Below are 15,245 nucleotides of genomic sequence, written 5' to 3'. Positions count from 1 at the left end.
CCACACTGGTTATCAAGAAGCTAAAATAGAAATATACACAACCCCCTTTACTGCATTTCAGTCTCTGGCTCCCAATCAGCCACTAGGTCCAGTAAAGAGACCAGTTATTTAAACTCTATACTCTTTACCAAAGAGGTTCTCCTAACCCCAAAGGGTCAGCCACATCACCAGATCATTACAAGTTTAGATCTTACCCAAAATACCATGCTGCCAGCCAATCCTTTAGTAACTAAAACTAAGGTTTATTATAAAAGGAAAGAAATAAACTATAAGAAAAATGTTAAACGGTGAAAGCAATCACATACATACAAATGATTGGAAAGTCCATATATATCAGGTTTCTAGTAGAATTGTGGTTTGCAGGCTTGTATAGGCCCTCTGATGTACATCCAGTACCTGGATGGGTCTCAGTCCTTTGTTTCACAGCTTCAGTCACAGATGAGTTGATCCAGAGGAACAGAGACCAAATAGTCCATGTGCAGAGTTTGTTCAAATTCTCCCATGAGACTTAGAAGGGTGATTCCAAGCTGGTGCTGGGATCTCAATCTTGCGATCCAAACTTTCCCTAACAAGCTTGGACAGATTTGAGATAAAAGGATCAGTCCCTAGAGTCTTTTATAGATCCATTTGGCTGACTGATACTTTCTTGACAGCAGGTATCTCCTTGAACAATTAATAGATGATTACTTGGGACTCTGAAGTACCATCTCCTATGTCCCGAGCACACCGGTAACTAGTTACATTAGCACAAGGTAATTGTCCATTTACAGCCATTCACAGGTATTCACTATTTAAACTTCAAAGGGAAACACAAAGAATAGTATTGTTACATTCAAAATTCCATCTCAATGTTCATATGTTCCTGTTGAACTCTTAATCAATAGAACAGCGACAGACAGGAAAGCAGTTTATCTACCTCGCTAACCTCTAACAGAGATATGTAAATAACATCAAATATCTACCAACAAGACACTTGCATATAAAAGCTCTCGGCTACTTATAAGGAATGAGCCTCACTACCTTTGTATTTTCCTATAATGTATCTTGAAAGGTCAGAGTTGGGCCACGCAACTTGCAAAGTTGCTTGACTTTTTTGGGCCTAGCGTCACACCATGATATTGGGAGGCAGCACTGATTTGGTACAACGCATGCTAACACACTCAGGTATGATTGCCCTGATTAAAGGACAATTGAGAACGTAAATTTGATGGTCAAACATGATGGGACTAAAGGAATCAAAGTCCAAGGGTATGTCTACACTGCAGAGTGACGTTGATTTATTTAGTTATGTAGGGAGATGATTTGGTTAGTGCAACGCGCAATATCGGGCCCAACGCATGGGAAGTGGAAGACTTTCTCCAGGCTGGGTGGTACAGCAGGTCAGATGAGATGATCCAAACATCTCTTCTTAGAACCTGGGGCTCGATGTCTTCCCCGCTCCAGGGTGGTTTGTGAGTGACGTGTCTGAGTCACGCTGCAGCTCCATCACCCCATTCGTCACCCGGTTCAGATCAGGGGCTTCTTGTCAGACGGATCCTCAGTGTCTTCCTCCTCCTCTTCCTCCTCCTCTCTTTGGCTGCCAGCACCCTTGGCCCTCTTTATATCCTTCTTGGCGATGTTCCCACCAACTCCCCCGCCCACACCCCCCCCGACGCCTATCCCAGCCGCGACGCCCAGCCCGACTCCAGTGAGAGCAACTTCAGCAGCAACAGCACCAACAGCGATCCCGGCACCGACAGCTCCACCCACTGGTGCCAGCGCCAGCGCCCCTACGCCAATGCCCACCCCAATGGCAAATTTCTTGAAGCGCTTCCCATAAGTCTTCAGGAATTCCTCAGCCTCCGACGTCAGCTCCTCCTCCAGCTCTGTCAGCAGGGACCCTTCCCCCGGTTCCGGCTCCCACATGTCTGTCTGGCACTGCTCCAACAACAGCTCGCGCCGCTCTGTGAACTGCTCCGCCATCTCGCTCGGCCGCACCTTCAGACAGGTGATCATATTCCGGGAGTCGCCGTCCTGCACCCGCCAGGAGAGGAGATGGCCAAATGTGTTACAAGGGGCCAACATTGCATAGACCCCGCCCATCCGCCCGCACCCTCACACGCTGGATGCAGCAGAGACCTGGACTGAGATCAGGGCCCCCCATTGTGCCAGCCGCTGCACACAAAACTCAGTGAGAGACCTCCTCCCCCAAAAAGCTCACAGTCTAAACACCCAAAGGCAGGATCATTCTCTCCATTTTATAGATGGGGAAACTGAGGCCCAGAGAGACTCAGTGACTAGCACAAGGTCACACAGGGGAGTCTGGGGCAGCACTGTGGACAGAACCCAGGAGTTCTGACACCCAGTTCAGCCCATTAATCACCTGGTCCATGATGCCACCACTACTGCAGCTGGCCAGAGGGGGGTGACCAAGAGCAACCTTCCTCCCCCTTCCCCCTTGGTGCAGAAGTTTGAATCTCCCATCTCTGCAGCCACCCTAGGAGCCAGAGGTATGAGGTCCCATCTCCACGGGGCTAGCCAGGAAGGTTCCCTGGCATTTCCCTGGCTGGGAGCACAGCTTCTCCCAGACTCACTTTCTCGCTCAGAAAGGCAGCGTGGTCTGTGCGGGCTCTGTCCATGGCTCTCTGGTTGATGGTGTGACTCTGATATCGCCTTCCATAGGTCTTCAGGAAGGTCTCAGCCTCCTGAGACAGCTCTGCCTCTAACTCTGCCAGTAGGGTCTCCTTCTCGGGCTCCTTCATCAGCGCCCGGCACCGCTCCAGCAGCAACCTGTGCTGCTCCATGAACTGCTCCCCCACGACGCTCGGTGTCACCTTCAGACAGTCCATCCTGCGCTGGGACAGGCTGTCCTGCATTGAGCGGGAGAGGAGGGGGTGAGAAGGGGGCCCAAGGCTGTTAGAAGGGGTGGGTTGTGTAGCCTATAGGACTAACCTGCTTACTTGCACATATACACATTTCCTTATAGATTTAAGCATAAAACATATGTTTTATAATAATAGAGTCATAGATTCATATTAAAGTATTATAGCTGTAATGCAAGAGGCCTGTAGGCCACATCCTGCATGAAAGCCAATGCAGTTTGCATACATATGTTTGGGACCTTTGGCCCAGATAAATAATGATGTGTTAAAGGATAAGATGCATATATGGTCATAACTTTTACCCTAGATAAGTCAGGAGGCACCAAAACAAGCGGGGATTACCCAGTTTATGCCCCAAATAAACTCCACAAGCACACCACAAAATCCCTAGAAATAGCTCATTATCTTCTGATCAGATCCACTGATGAGCCTATAATCCCGTTCAATTACAAAACGCTGAAAATCAGGCAACGGTCGGCAACCCTGCCTCACCAATGGCCTGTCAGGCTTCAGCACGGCAATTTCCCCTCACTCCACTGACTGAGATCAGGGCCCCCATTGTGCAGGGGTTCAAGTCTCCCAACTCTGCAGCCACCCTGGGAGCCGGAGAGATGAACTCCCATCTCCTGCCCCAAAGCCAGGAGCCCATGGGGCTGGCCGGGATGGTGCCCTGGGGTTCCCCTGGCTGGGGGCACAGCTTCTCCCAGACTCACTTTCTCCCTCAGAAAGGCAGCGTGGTCCGTGCGGGCTCTGTCCATGGCTCTCTGGTTGTGGAAGGTGATGGCCATCTGCACAAGGAGGATAAGGCTGGAGTGAGTCATAGTTTGTAGGACCCTGTCTCCACCTAGGGCTGGAGCTTCCATCACAGCTGCCTCACGTAATAGAACATTATCCAGTGTGGCAGTGGCTTGGGGCTTCTAGTGCCGCTGGTCTCCAGGTTGATCCTCATGGCAGCCCAGCCTCGGCTCCTTTCCCTGCCCCGACCCGCACTTTGCACTTGTGGCTCTGTCCTGTAGCTGAGAACTGTGGAAACCCCTGCCCCAGCCAGGTTCAGCCTGAGGCTGATGCCCAACAGTGCATCAGTGACACAGGATCCTGCAGGTCTGGTGGTATTTGGGGGCTGTTATCCATCTCGGGGAAGCAGATTGTTTGGGTGCGACTCTCATCTCTGGTGTGGGGCAAGGGGAAGGGTATTGTTCTGGGCTGGGTTAATCCTTGCTATGAAGCAGGAATGACTCCAGAATAGTTTCTGCTGTGGTGCTATTCTGGAGTGGCTATTGCTGAGTAGTTATTCCGGGAATAGCTAGGCCGGTCTATTCTCCTGTGTAGATAAGCCCTCCCACCACCAATTCTCCTCTAGAAGAAGGCCTGTGTAGCACCTGTCCCAGCTGATCTGAGTCTGAGACCCAAGCTTGTATCAGGTTTACAATGGCGCCATGGTGCTGCGCTCACACTCAGAATGGGACCCAGCACCCAGACCCCCTCTGAGCAGGGATGGAGGATAGGCAGAGCCTCGGGAAGAAGGGGCAGAACTGGAGGCAGACTCAGGGCTACAGTCCAGGCACTAGGACCAAAAAAAAAAAAAATCTAGTCGTGGTCTCAGCCTGGGGCTCCAGCACCTACAATGCATTATGCAGGTCTGAGTGCAACTACCCATATCCCAGACTCCCTAGTGCTCTCCCCAGCTGCAGCTGCCTTGTCCCATTGCTGGTTGTGCAGCCTGGGAAAATTGGACTGTCCTCCTAATTCCACTGACCAGAGGAGAAAGGAAGTCGGCCTGTGGGATTGTGGGATACTTTCAGGGTTGTGTCTACACTTGAAAGGAACATGACTCGAACGCTGGCTCCTAGTTTGACTTTGGCTCAGACCCTCCAGCCCCATAGGGTCCTGGGACCCAGGTCCCTGATTCCGAGCTCATGGGAGCTGTTCTCCAACCAGAGTGCCTGACTCATGGAGGAGAAAGGGGCATGTGAGGAATGTGTTCCTACATTTCCCAGGAGCCATCTTGGCGGCACTGCCAAATGCACACATTTGGGATTTTGCAGGAAACTCAACAGTTCCTGCAGGAAAAACAAAAATCCTCATTTTCAGGCCAGCTCTGATAAATGGCTCTCATTTGTACACCACACCCGCAGGGCTGGTTCATGCTAGGGGTCTCACGGACTGGAGACATGTCCATAGGCTGGGTGACCCGTCCAGAACCAGTCACCCTCTAGTCTAGTTAAATTCCTCTATCCCAGAGTTCAAAAACCTGAGACCCTTTCCCAGTTGCCTTCAGCAGAATGCACCCAACTCCCAACACCACCCCAGCCCTGGCATGGAGAGGAAAGGGGAGACACCCCACGGTCAGGTCAGAGACAGAGACAGTACCTGACAGGGAGAGGAGAAGCCAAAGCGACGTTTCTTCATCACATTGGATAAATTCTGCAAAGGAACCAAAACAAACCATCATGTCACAGACTCCACAGGGCTTAGAAAGGCTGGGAACAGTGCTGAGATGTGGCCTCCTCTGGAGGTGGGGTTAGCTAGGGAACAGCCGCACGGTGATACCTGCTTGCACTGCTACAGACGGGGGACTGACTGGCTAGCAGCAAGAAAGGACCTGGGGGTCACAGTGGACAAGAAGCTGGATATGAGTCAGCAGTGTGTCCTGGTTGCCGAGAAGGCTAATAGCATATTGGGCTGCATTAGTAGGAGCATTGCCAGCAGATGGAGGGAAGTGATTATTCCCCTCTATTCAGCACTGGTGAGGCCACATTTGGAATATTGTGTCCAGTTTTCGGCCCCCCACTACAGAAAACATGTGGATAAATTGGAGAGAGGACAGTGGAGGGCAACAAAAATGATTAGGGGGCTGGAGCACAAGACTTATAAAGAGAGACTGAGGGAACTGGCCTTGTTTAGTTTGCAGAAGAGAAGAGTGAGGGGTGATTTGATAACAGCCCTTAAATATCTGAAGGGGGTTCCAGGTAAGACGGAGCTAGGCTGTTCTCAATGGTAGCAGATGACAGAAGAAGGAGCAATGGTCTCAAGTTGCAGTGCGGGAGGTCTAGGTTGGATGTTAGAAAAAGTTTTTTCCCTAGGCGGGTGTGAAGCACTGGAATGGGTTACCTAGGGAGGTGGGGGAATCTCCATCCTTAGAGGTTTTTAAGGCCCACCTTGACAAAGCCCTGGCTGGGATGATTTAGCTGTGGTTAGTCCTGCTTTGAGGAGGGGATTGAACTAGGTCCCTTCTAACTGTCATCTTCTATGATTTTAGGATTCTATGATGCCGCACAGTTATTAGGGTCATCAGTGACTGCCCGGGGAGAGTGCCCCTGTCCTACATTCTGCAGCACACCTGGCCTTTCCCCACCTTTATCTTGGCAGTGAGCTGTCTTCTGTTTAGCGGCTCTCCATGCTGGTCCCTCCGGATGTGTTTGCCAACTGAGCCCACCAGGGAGGTGACGTAGCCCCTTAGGCTCTCCCGGAAATCCTCATCCATGTCTGCAGAGGGGAGAGAGATGGACAATGGGCGTCAATCCAGGGCCTCTCTGGTCCCCCTTCTCTCTACCTTCCATGCCCAGGCATGATCAGTGACCCAGTCACATTGCTCTGCACATTGCAGAGGGGTCGGAGCCACTCTCCTGGGTCCGTTACCTCTCAGCCTTCCCTCGCTTCCAGTCATGATCCCTTTGCCAGGGAAGGGCATCAGGTAACAGCGGGTGCTGCTTCTCTTCAGTGCTTCCAGGGCCTTGGGGTGTTTGCAAGGGGACGTCGACACCAAATCCTGCCAGAGCCAGGAGGAATCGTTACATTGACACACGATACACAGTGTTAGCGTTAGCCAGAGCTGCTGGCCAGTAGGAGAGGGTCTGGAGGAGCCCTGCCTGGTTTGTGGCAGATGTTGGGAGGGGTGCAGTGAACGAGGCAGGGGATGGCAGGAAGAGAAAGGAGTGGCTCTCAGTCCCAGTCTCCACTTCTCCAGCTCCCAGCCTCTCCAGGATCCTTGTCCCAGCCTGCTCCTTTCCCTCCCCTGGCCTGGCTTTTCTCCCCTCCACACTGCAATGAAGCCACTTCCTCCACCATACTGCCTGGGATCACTGTAAACATGGGGTGACAGGCGCCCCCGCTCTCAGTTCTGGCACCTAGCCTGGGCAGGAATTACAGGGAGACTCCAGCATTGCTTCTGCAGCCCCGGGCTGAAGCATGGTCCTTACGAACGGACACTTTGGAGACTGCAGCAGGTAAACTCTAGCACAAAGTTTCTCAACCTTTTTGTGCTGGCGACCCCCTTTGAACTTCAAACACAACTGTGACCCCCTGAACAGAAAAAATTGTGACTCCTCCCATCTTACCCTTGGTCCTGAGCTGCCCTGGGCTGAAGCATGTAACTTAGCTTTGCGGTGTCCCTTGTGGCGAGGGGGCCCTGGGCAATTGTCCTGCTTGCCGCCCCGTAACACTGGCTCTGCACTTGTGAGCCCTGAATCCATCCTGCAGCCCCCCTGGGGGTCACATCCTCCCAGATTGAGAGACACTGACCTAGCAAGTCTCTCCTGAACATTACTTGGCCTGGCTTGTTACTTGGCCAAATGTGGGGGGATTGTCTTGGGAACAGCCCAGGGCAAATCTCTGACACATGGGCCACCCGCAGCCAAATGTCAAGTGCCTGCTCTGAAGCAGGGGGGTGCTAGAGATGTTCAAAAAAAGGAACATCTGAATTTTTCTTTCAATATTGCCCAACCACGTGTTTTTCTTTAGCTACATTCCCTAGAGGGGAAAGGCCCCGTAACCCAGTCCCCCCACCATGAGCCCCAGAGTCACCTGTTTGACGTTTCTCAGATACTCCTTCCCACCCTGGTCTCCAAAGACCCTGGAGCTGCTCCAATCCCGCACCAGCAGGTCTAGGTGCTGCAGAGGAGACAGGAGGGGAGGAGGGTCACTGTGGGGCTGGAGGATGCTGGGATGTGGAGAAGGACAATGTCAGGAGGAGAAATTGAACCCTTAAGGAATGGGGCAGAGGGTGCCTGGGGCAGGAGCAGGCTGTGGGGAGGGGGAGGGGTCTTCAGTGTATGCGCAACGTGCCCAGCCATTTGATAGCATCGTCGTCAGCCAGGTGGAGAGCTGACAGCCTGTCGTCAACATAAGTCAGCAGGTCCTCGTCAAGGCTATACACCGTAGTCTGAAGATGAGCACAGCTGGCTCGCAGGTTGTTAGAGCCACCCCATCTGAAGTGACCGGCTACACAATTGCCCTGACCTGTTTGAAACCAGCTCAGGTGCCTTGGTCCAAACCTGGTGGTCCGATGGTAAGGTCAGTGATGACTAAGAGATTCGCTGAGCGCTCATTGTGCCAAGAGATTCCACCCGCATGCCCTGCGGTGCCATAAAATGACCCTAAAGGGTGTTGGGAAGGCAGGTGAGCTGGTGGGTTGGTGGACGAGGTCTGCATAGAAAGGCAGGTCGCCATTTTCATGGCTCGTAGCCAGCAGCATGAATACGGGGCGATGCTGTGTTACTATGTATTGGCAGCCATGGCAACGGAGTGGCATGGAAAGTCCCTAGAACAATGCGCATAGGGGAGGGGTGCTATGGGGGGATACGTGGGGCAGGGTGGGTGATGGGGGGGGGTGATGTTGTCTCACCTGAATGGACTCCAGTCCATAGGCCTCTCCCACCACTTCAGCCACATGCAGAAACATCTGCAGAGCAAAGCAGGGGGATGGTGAGTCTGGGGCTCCATAGGCATTTACTGTGATGGGGAGGGGACCCTGCCTGTGATCAGAAAGGGGTCCGACAGCCCCATCCCCCCATCTGAGCTGCTCCTCCACCCATCACAGAAAGCGAGGCCCGGCGAGCATGAAAGCAAACTGGATTTTGACAGAGACGTTTTCACAGGTCACAGAGAAGCAGGCTGCACCCGGCCAAGGGAGTGTGAGGGGACACCGGGGGGGGGGGGGGGGGACACAGAGATCTGGTGCCAGGGGATGGCCATCAGTGCACACCCCTCCTCCACACACTGTGCCCCATGGATGGGATGTCTGGTTCCAGGGCTCACTCCCTCTCTCCAGGGCGCTCCGTGGAGGTGACAGGTGGGTTGGGTATGTGATCCCGATGTGGGGTCCTTTTCCCAAGGCATTCCCGGGATGCACCCGCACCCCACACAAAGAGCACTGTCTCAGGCTGACGGACGCCACCAGCACTCTTTGCACAGCCCCGGGGTCAAGCCATGGCTATGCTCACACCTCGCAGAATTTACCTGGGCTCTCCCTGGGTTACCATCACTCTGTGTTAAGCAGGTTTTTGCCAGTGACTGGACCTGGGGCTGCGTGGATGGATAGAATACCTCCCAGAGCAAAGCCATCCCGTGCAGAGAGATTCTGCTCCCCCAGGCCACGGCTGAAGGCAGGACACGCCAGATGCTGCAGATGGTAGGACCTAGCTTAGGGCATGACCTGAGGGGGCTGAGGCTGGGTAAGAGCCTGAAGAGAAGAGCAAAGCAGAGCAGGGTGCAGAGCGTTCCCATCAATGGCAGAGCTGGGATGGAGGGGAGTGATGGGTCCTAACTTTGTCCTAGTTGCCAGTGCCGGACACCTGGGAGCAGAGAGCCAGGCTGGGCCGCGTGGGTTGACTCAGGACCTTTATGGGACCATGGGAGACTCAGTTTCTCTCTCTGGGCCTCAGTGTCCCCACAGGACCAATGGGGAGGGAAAATAACCCTGTGGGGCCTGCAGAGAACCTGTCATGGCTGAGTTCTGCATCACACTGCCCAGCCTCACCTCCAGGTATTCAAGATCCGTGTCCTTCACCTGACTGCCAATATTCAGTATCTGCAAATAATCAGGAGATGGACAGAGCTACAGCCACGAGCAGGGATGACCGGTGCAGGCCACATCACAGCCACATCACCCACCACGCAGCACAGCCCCCATAGTGCCACATGGGGCATTGGGGCCAACAATTTTTGCTAGGGGAGAGCGCCCCCTGCTGAATGCCCACCCCACTCCCTTCCACACAGCACAGCACACCCTGCTAAGCCCCCATCCTGCTCCATGCAGCACAGTCCCTCCCCACATCCCCACTTGCTGCTGCACAGCATCCCCTGGTGAGCTCTCCCAACCTGGTAGGAGCTGAGCAGCATGGAGAAGGCGGAGAGTTTGATGCTGGTCTCCTTGTTACTTCCAATGTCCATGGAGCCCTCGGTGTCTATCAGCAGCACGGCCACCTGGGGGACAAGAGTGACGGCCTCAGGTCAGCTCTCGGCTTTGTGCAGTAACTCACGGACTCTCCAGCCTCCAAAGCCTGCCCCCTGCTCAGCCCCAATGGCACCTGGCATCTTGTTCCAGCCCGTCCCAGTGTTAGCTCCCTCCTCTCGCGCTTCTCCATCCCCCCATTATCCATCCTGCTAGGTACCCCTGGGGCCTTTCCATGTCTCCATCCTTCCCTCCCTATTTCCCCCATTCCCTCTGTTCCCAGCCCTCTACCCTCTTTCCCCTTTTCCTCCTCCCCACGCCCCCATGACCTCCTCCTCTATTACTTTGCACCCCCCAACACAACCCCACTTACTTTGCCCCCCTTGTCCGGCACCCAGAAGGGCTGACTCCATGCCCACACCCCCTTGGTGACTCTCTGTGTGTCCATGCGCCACTCAAACCCCTCCAGGGGCTCATCCTCCCGGCCCATCCAGGACTCTTCGCTCGTCTCCTGCCGGAAGGACACACAGGAGGGGATGGGTGGGGATGTCAGTGCAGGGCGGGAGAGGAGAGTGACTGGTCCCCCTCACCCCCAGGATGCAACCTCTTGGCAGGGTGGGAAATGGGGGTTAATTGCACTAGTGTGGCATGGGGAGGAATACATGGTGATGGCTGTCCTCAGGCTGACAGACAAATCAGCAGAACCACTGCCGCCTAGACAGAGAGATGAACAGACAGACACACTGCGTTCCAGAAAGACACACAGGCACACAGAGAGACATGCCTGGGTTCAGACAGACAGACAGACACTAATATCAGACAGAATTCCAGGCAGACAGACACGCTAGGGTCCAGCCATGGCACCACCTAACCTGACAGGTTGGGGAGGAGGGAGGGACGCTCAAAGATGCATGTGCAGCTCTGAGCCCTCCATCAGGGGGAGGATGGGGCTGCTCACACCCACAGCTCACTCCTGCTCCTGTTTACACTCACCTGGCTCTGGAGCCGGCGCAGCAGGTAGTTCATCAGAAAGGATTTGCCCCGACGCTTTTCCCCAATGATGGAAATCAGGCAGATGGGGGTGTCCCTCATCCCATCCTGCTCCAGCCAGACGCTCAGGGCCTTCTCGTCCAGGACCACAGCCCCTTCTTCATCGAGATGCACCAGCTGCACTGGGTGCCCCAGCTCCAGCTCAAGCTCTGGCCCCTGCTGCAGGGACAGAGCAAGGTCAGAGCTGGGACCCCACCCCTGAGACGGCCAGTCCCCACTCACCCCAGATCAGTGCCCTATGCCCCATTCCACAGCCTCTCGAGCCCCATTTTCCCTGCCCTGGGGCCGAATCAGAGCCAGCAGTCCCTGGAGGGGAAAGATCCCTATATTCTGTTTGGGACACATCAAGGGAGATTGAGCCAGGCTGGGGAAGACGCTTAAAAAAAGGGACACTCAGGTGATCTTCAGTGGAATTGTTCCTGTCCCTGGAGGAGGAGAGTGAAGACGAGACAAGATGATGATGATCAACAGATGGCTCAGGCAGTGGGGCTAAGCAGGACTTGGGATGTTTGCCCACTGGGAGGTGCTCGCAGACAGAGGACTCTTCTCATGGGATAGACTCCACCTCAGCAGGGAGGGAGATAAACTTCCAGGAGGGAGGTTGGCACAACTGATTAAAAAGCTTTTAAAACTAGGAATCCTGGTTGATGTTTGTGGAATCTCCATGCCTGATTCTAACACAGAGCGGCAGGAAAATCAAGTAGGAGAGGCTGCAGCAATGGAGAAAGGAACGAGAGAGGGTTGGAGAAGGGACGACAAGGGGAACACTAGTGCCAAGACGAACAACACTGGGTAGCTGATACTGGCAGTAAAATGACTGTACCTCCCAGGGTGAGAGATCTGGGCAAAGCCAAGTGGAAGCAATAAGATGTCTGCTCAGCAACACAAGGAGCCTGAGTGAGAAAATGGACAATGAAGTGTGGGAGTAAAACCAGATATTATCAGGATAACAGAAACATGGGGCAATCGAAGACATGACTGGAGTACAGGAAAGACAAAAGAAAGACAAAGGTGGTGGGGTAGCACTGTGTATTAATGAGCAGCTGAAATGGGAAGAAATTAGAAGTGATAAGAATAGATCAAACAGAATCTGTTTGGGTCAAAAGCGCTTTGGGGAAGAAAACTACCAGAGGCTGCCCTGGGATAGAGCTTGGGGTCTAGGATCTGGTTAGGATATGGACAGAGACTTCTTTAATAGTCTGAATGAAATAAATCCCCTTGGGAATTGTGTGGTTATGGGAGACTTTAATTTCCCAGATATAGACTGGAGGAGAAGCGCTACTACTAATAATGACAGTCCAGATATTCCTGGATGTGACAGCTGACAGATTTCTTCCCCAAATAGTCACCAAACCCACAGGAGGTGATACCAGTTTAGATTTAGTATTGATAAGTAGTGGGGACCTCCGTGAAGAACTGGCTGTAGAGGACAACCTTGGCTGAGGTGACCAGGAGCTAATTCAGTTTAAACTAAATGGAAGGATAAACCAACCTAGGTCAGCAGCTAGAGTTATGGATTTCAAAGGGCAAATTAAAAAGTGAAGGGATTTAGGTAGGGAAGTGGACTGGCCTGCAAAGCTGAAGGATTTGGATGTGGAGGAGACTTGGAATTACTTAAAGTCAAAGTTGCAGAAACTATCTGGAGTCTGCATCCAGGGCAAAGCCCGCAGGGAAAGGTTGCAGCTGACAAGCTGGATGAACAAGGATCTCAGACAGGGGATTAAGAGAAAGCAGAAAGCCCACAAGGAATGGAAGATGGGAGGGGTCAGCAAGGAAAGTTCCCTCTAGAATGTTAGAAAGTGGAGGGAAAAGTTAGAACTGCCCAAAGCCACGCAGAGCTGAACCTTGTAAAGGAAATTAAAACCAACAGGAAAAGGTTCTTTAGCCATATCAATAAAAAGAGAACAAGGAACAAAGAAGTGGGTCCACTAAGCACAGGAATGGCCGATTTCATGGGCCAATTTATTTAATATTCTTGGGAAGAGATAAAAGATACTTTGCCTCAGTTTTTAATAATTGTAAGGTGAAGCTTGTGGCAAGGTGGCTGATGGGAACAAGAATGTGTAAGTGGAAATTATGACTGAATTGGCTGAAATGGAAGCCAAATTCGAACAGTTTAACAGTACCAAACTGGGGGTACTGGATCATCTCCACCCAAGAATATTAAAGCAATTGGCACATGAAATTGCAATCCGAATAGCAAGGATTTGTACTTAATCTGTAAAAGAAGATCTGGACAACCTTGAAAACTGGAGTGATAGAAATGGGATGAAATTGAATAGTGAAAGGTTCAAGGTCACGCATTTAGGGACTAACAGTAAGAAATGTTGCTATAAACTGGGGATGCATCAGTTGGAAGTGACAGAGGAGGAAAAAGACCTGGATGTATTTGTTGATCACAGGATGACTATGAACCACCAATGCGATGCAGCTGTGAAAAAGTGTAATGTGGTCCTAGGATGCTTCAGGCAGGGTACTTCCAGTAGAGATAGGGAGGTGTTAGCACCATTATACAAGGCTCTGATGAGACCTCATCTGGAATTCTGTGTGCAGTTCTGGTTCCCCATGTTTAAGAAAGGTGAATTCAAACTGGAACAGTTGCAGAGAAGGGCGACTAGGATGATCTGAGGAATGGAAAACCTGCCTTATGAGAGGAGACTCAAGGAATTTGGCTTGTTTAGCCTAACGAAAAAGAAGGCTGAGTGGAGATATGATTGCTGTCTATAAATACATCAGAGGGATCAACACCAGGGAGGGAGAGAAGTTATTTAAGTTCAGCGCCAGTGTTGGCAGAAGAATAAATGGATATTAACTGGCCAGGAACAAGTTTAGACTTGAAATTAGATGAAGGTTTCTGACCATCAGAGGAGTGAAGTTCTGGAAAAGCCTTCCAAGAGGGGCAAAAAACCTAACTGGATTCAAGACGGAGCTTGACAAGTTTGTGAGGTGGATGGTATTATGAGACTGCCTACAATGGGATATGGGCCATCTGCGACTGCAAGCAGCAAATGCACCCAACAGCCAGTGATGGGACACTAGATGGGCAGGGCTCTGAGTTACTACAGAGAATTCCTTCTTCAGTGTCTGGCTGCTGAGTCCTGCCCACATGCTCAGGGGCTAACTGGTCACCATATCTGGGGTTGGGAAGGAATTTCCCCCTGGGTCAGATTGGCAAAACCCCTGGGGGTTTTTAACCTTCCCTGCAGGTCACTGGCTGGGCTGAACAGGAGTGAACGGACATGGTGTATTCTGTGCAATTTGCTGTCTTTAAATCATGATGTGAGGACGTGAGTAACTCAGCCAGAGGTTAAGAATCTATTACAGGAGTGGGCGGGTGAGGTTCTGTGGCCTGTGACGTGCAGGAGGTCAGACTAGATGATCATGATGGTCCATCCTGGCTTTCATGACTATGAGTCTGTGTGTCCCGTTCCCCACCCCTCTAAGCCAGCCAGTCCCCACCCTGAGGCCGGATCAGACCCGGCTTCCCCTTGATGGTAAAGTTCCTTTCCCTTTATCCAGCCTGTCCGGTCTCACCTGCTCTGTCTCTTTCTGCAGCTGCTCAGTGATTTTCTCCACCAGTCTTTTGACACGTGTGTCCGGGATCATCCTGTCTTTGGAGCAGGGAGCCCGGCATTCAGGGCATTGGTAGCCCTGGGCCGAGACTCCGCTCCAGTGAGTTGAGAGGCAGCCCCGGCAGAAGTTGTGGCCGCACTCGATGGAGACAGGGTCGTTCAAGGTATCCAAGCAGATGGAGCAGGTGACATGCTCCCGGAGTTGTTCCATCCTTCCGACCCTGTAGGCTTGGGGAGATCCACTGGGTCAGAATCTAGCATGTGGGGACACCAGGGCTAAGATGCTAGCGCAGGGGGGCTGGGACTCAGGACTCCTGGGTTCTATCCCTGCCTCTGGGAGAAGAGTGGGGTCTAGTAAGTAGAATGGGGGAGACAGATCTCAGACTGTGCTGCCACTGAGATACCTTCAACCACGGTGTGACGCTGTCTGGAATATGAATGACTCTTTGTAATATTATTTAATACCAATATGACAAAATTGCAATGATTCTCGCAAGCTAGGCCATGTCAGGTAGCACTGCAAAGGCTATAGTTTGCTATGTATGATAGTGCTGTTAATGTGTATGTATTGTCATCGTACTGTAAGTTATG

At 52.3% G+C, this 15,245-nt stretch overlaps 1 protein-coding gene across 1 annotated transcript; it reads right to left on the bottom strand.

Moving 5' to 3' along the window:
• Nucleotides 1-1,506: 1,506 nt before the first annotated feature.
• Nucleotides 1,507-14,865, bottom strand: LOC137144788 (RING finger protein 112-like). The gene is made up of 12 exons (XM_067535278.1): nucleotides 14,617-14,865; nucleotides 11,026-11,241; nucleotides 10,406-10,543; nucleotides 9,960-10,064; nucleotides 9,619-9,669; nucleotides 8,485-8,541; nucleotides 7,665-7,751; nucleotides 6,501-6,630; nucleotides 6,217-6,347; nucleotides 5,232-5,285; nucleotides 3,575-3,649; nucleotides 1,507-2,013 (listed from the first exon to the last, which is right to left on the bottom strand). The coding sequence occupies exons 1-12, from the start codon at nucleotides 14,863-14,865 to the stop codon at nucleotides 1,507-1,509; spliced, it is 1,800 nt and encodes a 599-aa protein (XP_067391379.1).
• Between the last annotated feature and the right edge of the window lie 380 nt (nucleotides 14,866-15,245).

This window comes from Emydura macquarii, unplaced genomic scaffold, assembly GCF_026122565.2.
Source record: "Emydura macquarii macquarii isolate MOO-44397 ecotype Brisbane River unplaced genomic scaffold, CSIRO-AGI_Emac_v2 contig_3485, whole genome shotgun sequence".
NCBI lineage: Eukaryota > Metazoa > Chordata > Testudines > Chelidae > Emydura > Emydura macquarii.
Note: the sequence above shows the minus strand (reverse complement) of the source record. Positions and strands in the feature narration are given on the sequence as shown.

Coding starts and splice junctions, on each gene's coding strand:
- LOC137144788 (XM_067535278.1), bottom strand. CDS start 14,865: ATGGAACAACTCCGGGAGCATGTCACCTGCTCCATCTGCTTGGATACC. Junction 8,542..9,618: donor CGGATCTTGAATACCTGGAG/GTGAGGCTGGGC, acceptor TTTGCTCTGCAG/ATGTTTCTGCATGTGGCTGA. Junction 6,348..6,500: donor AAGCGAGGGAAGGCTGAGAG/GTAACGGACCCA, acceptor TCCCCTCTGCAG/ACATGGATGAGGATTTCCGG.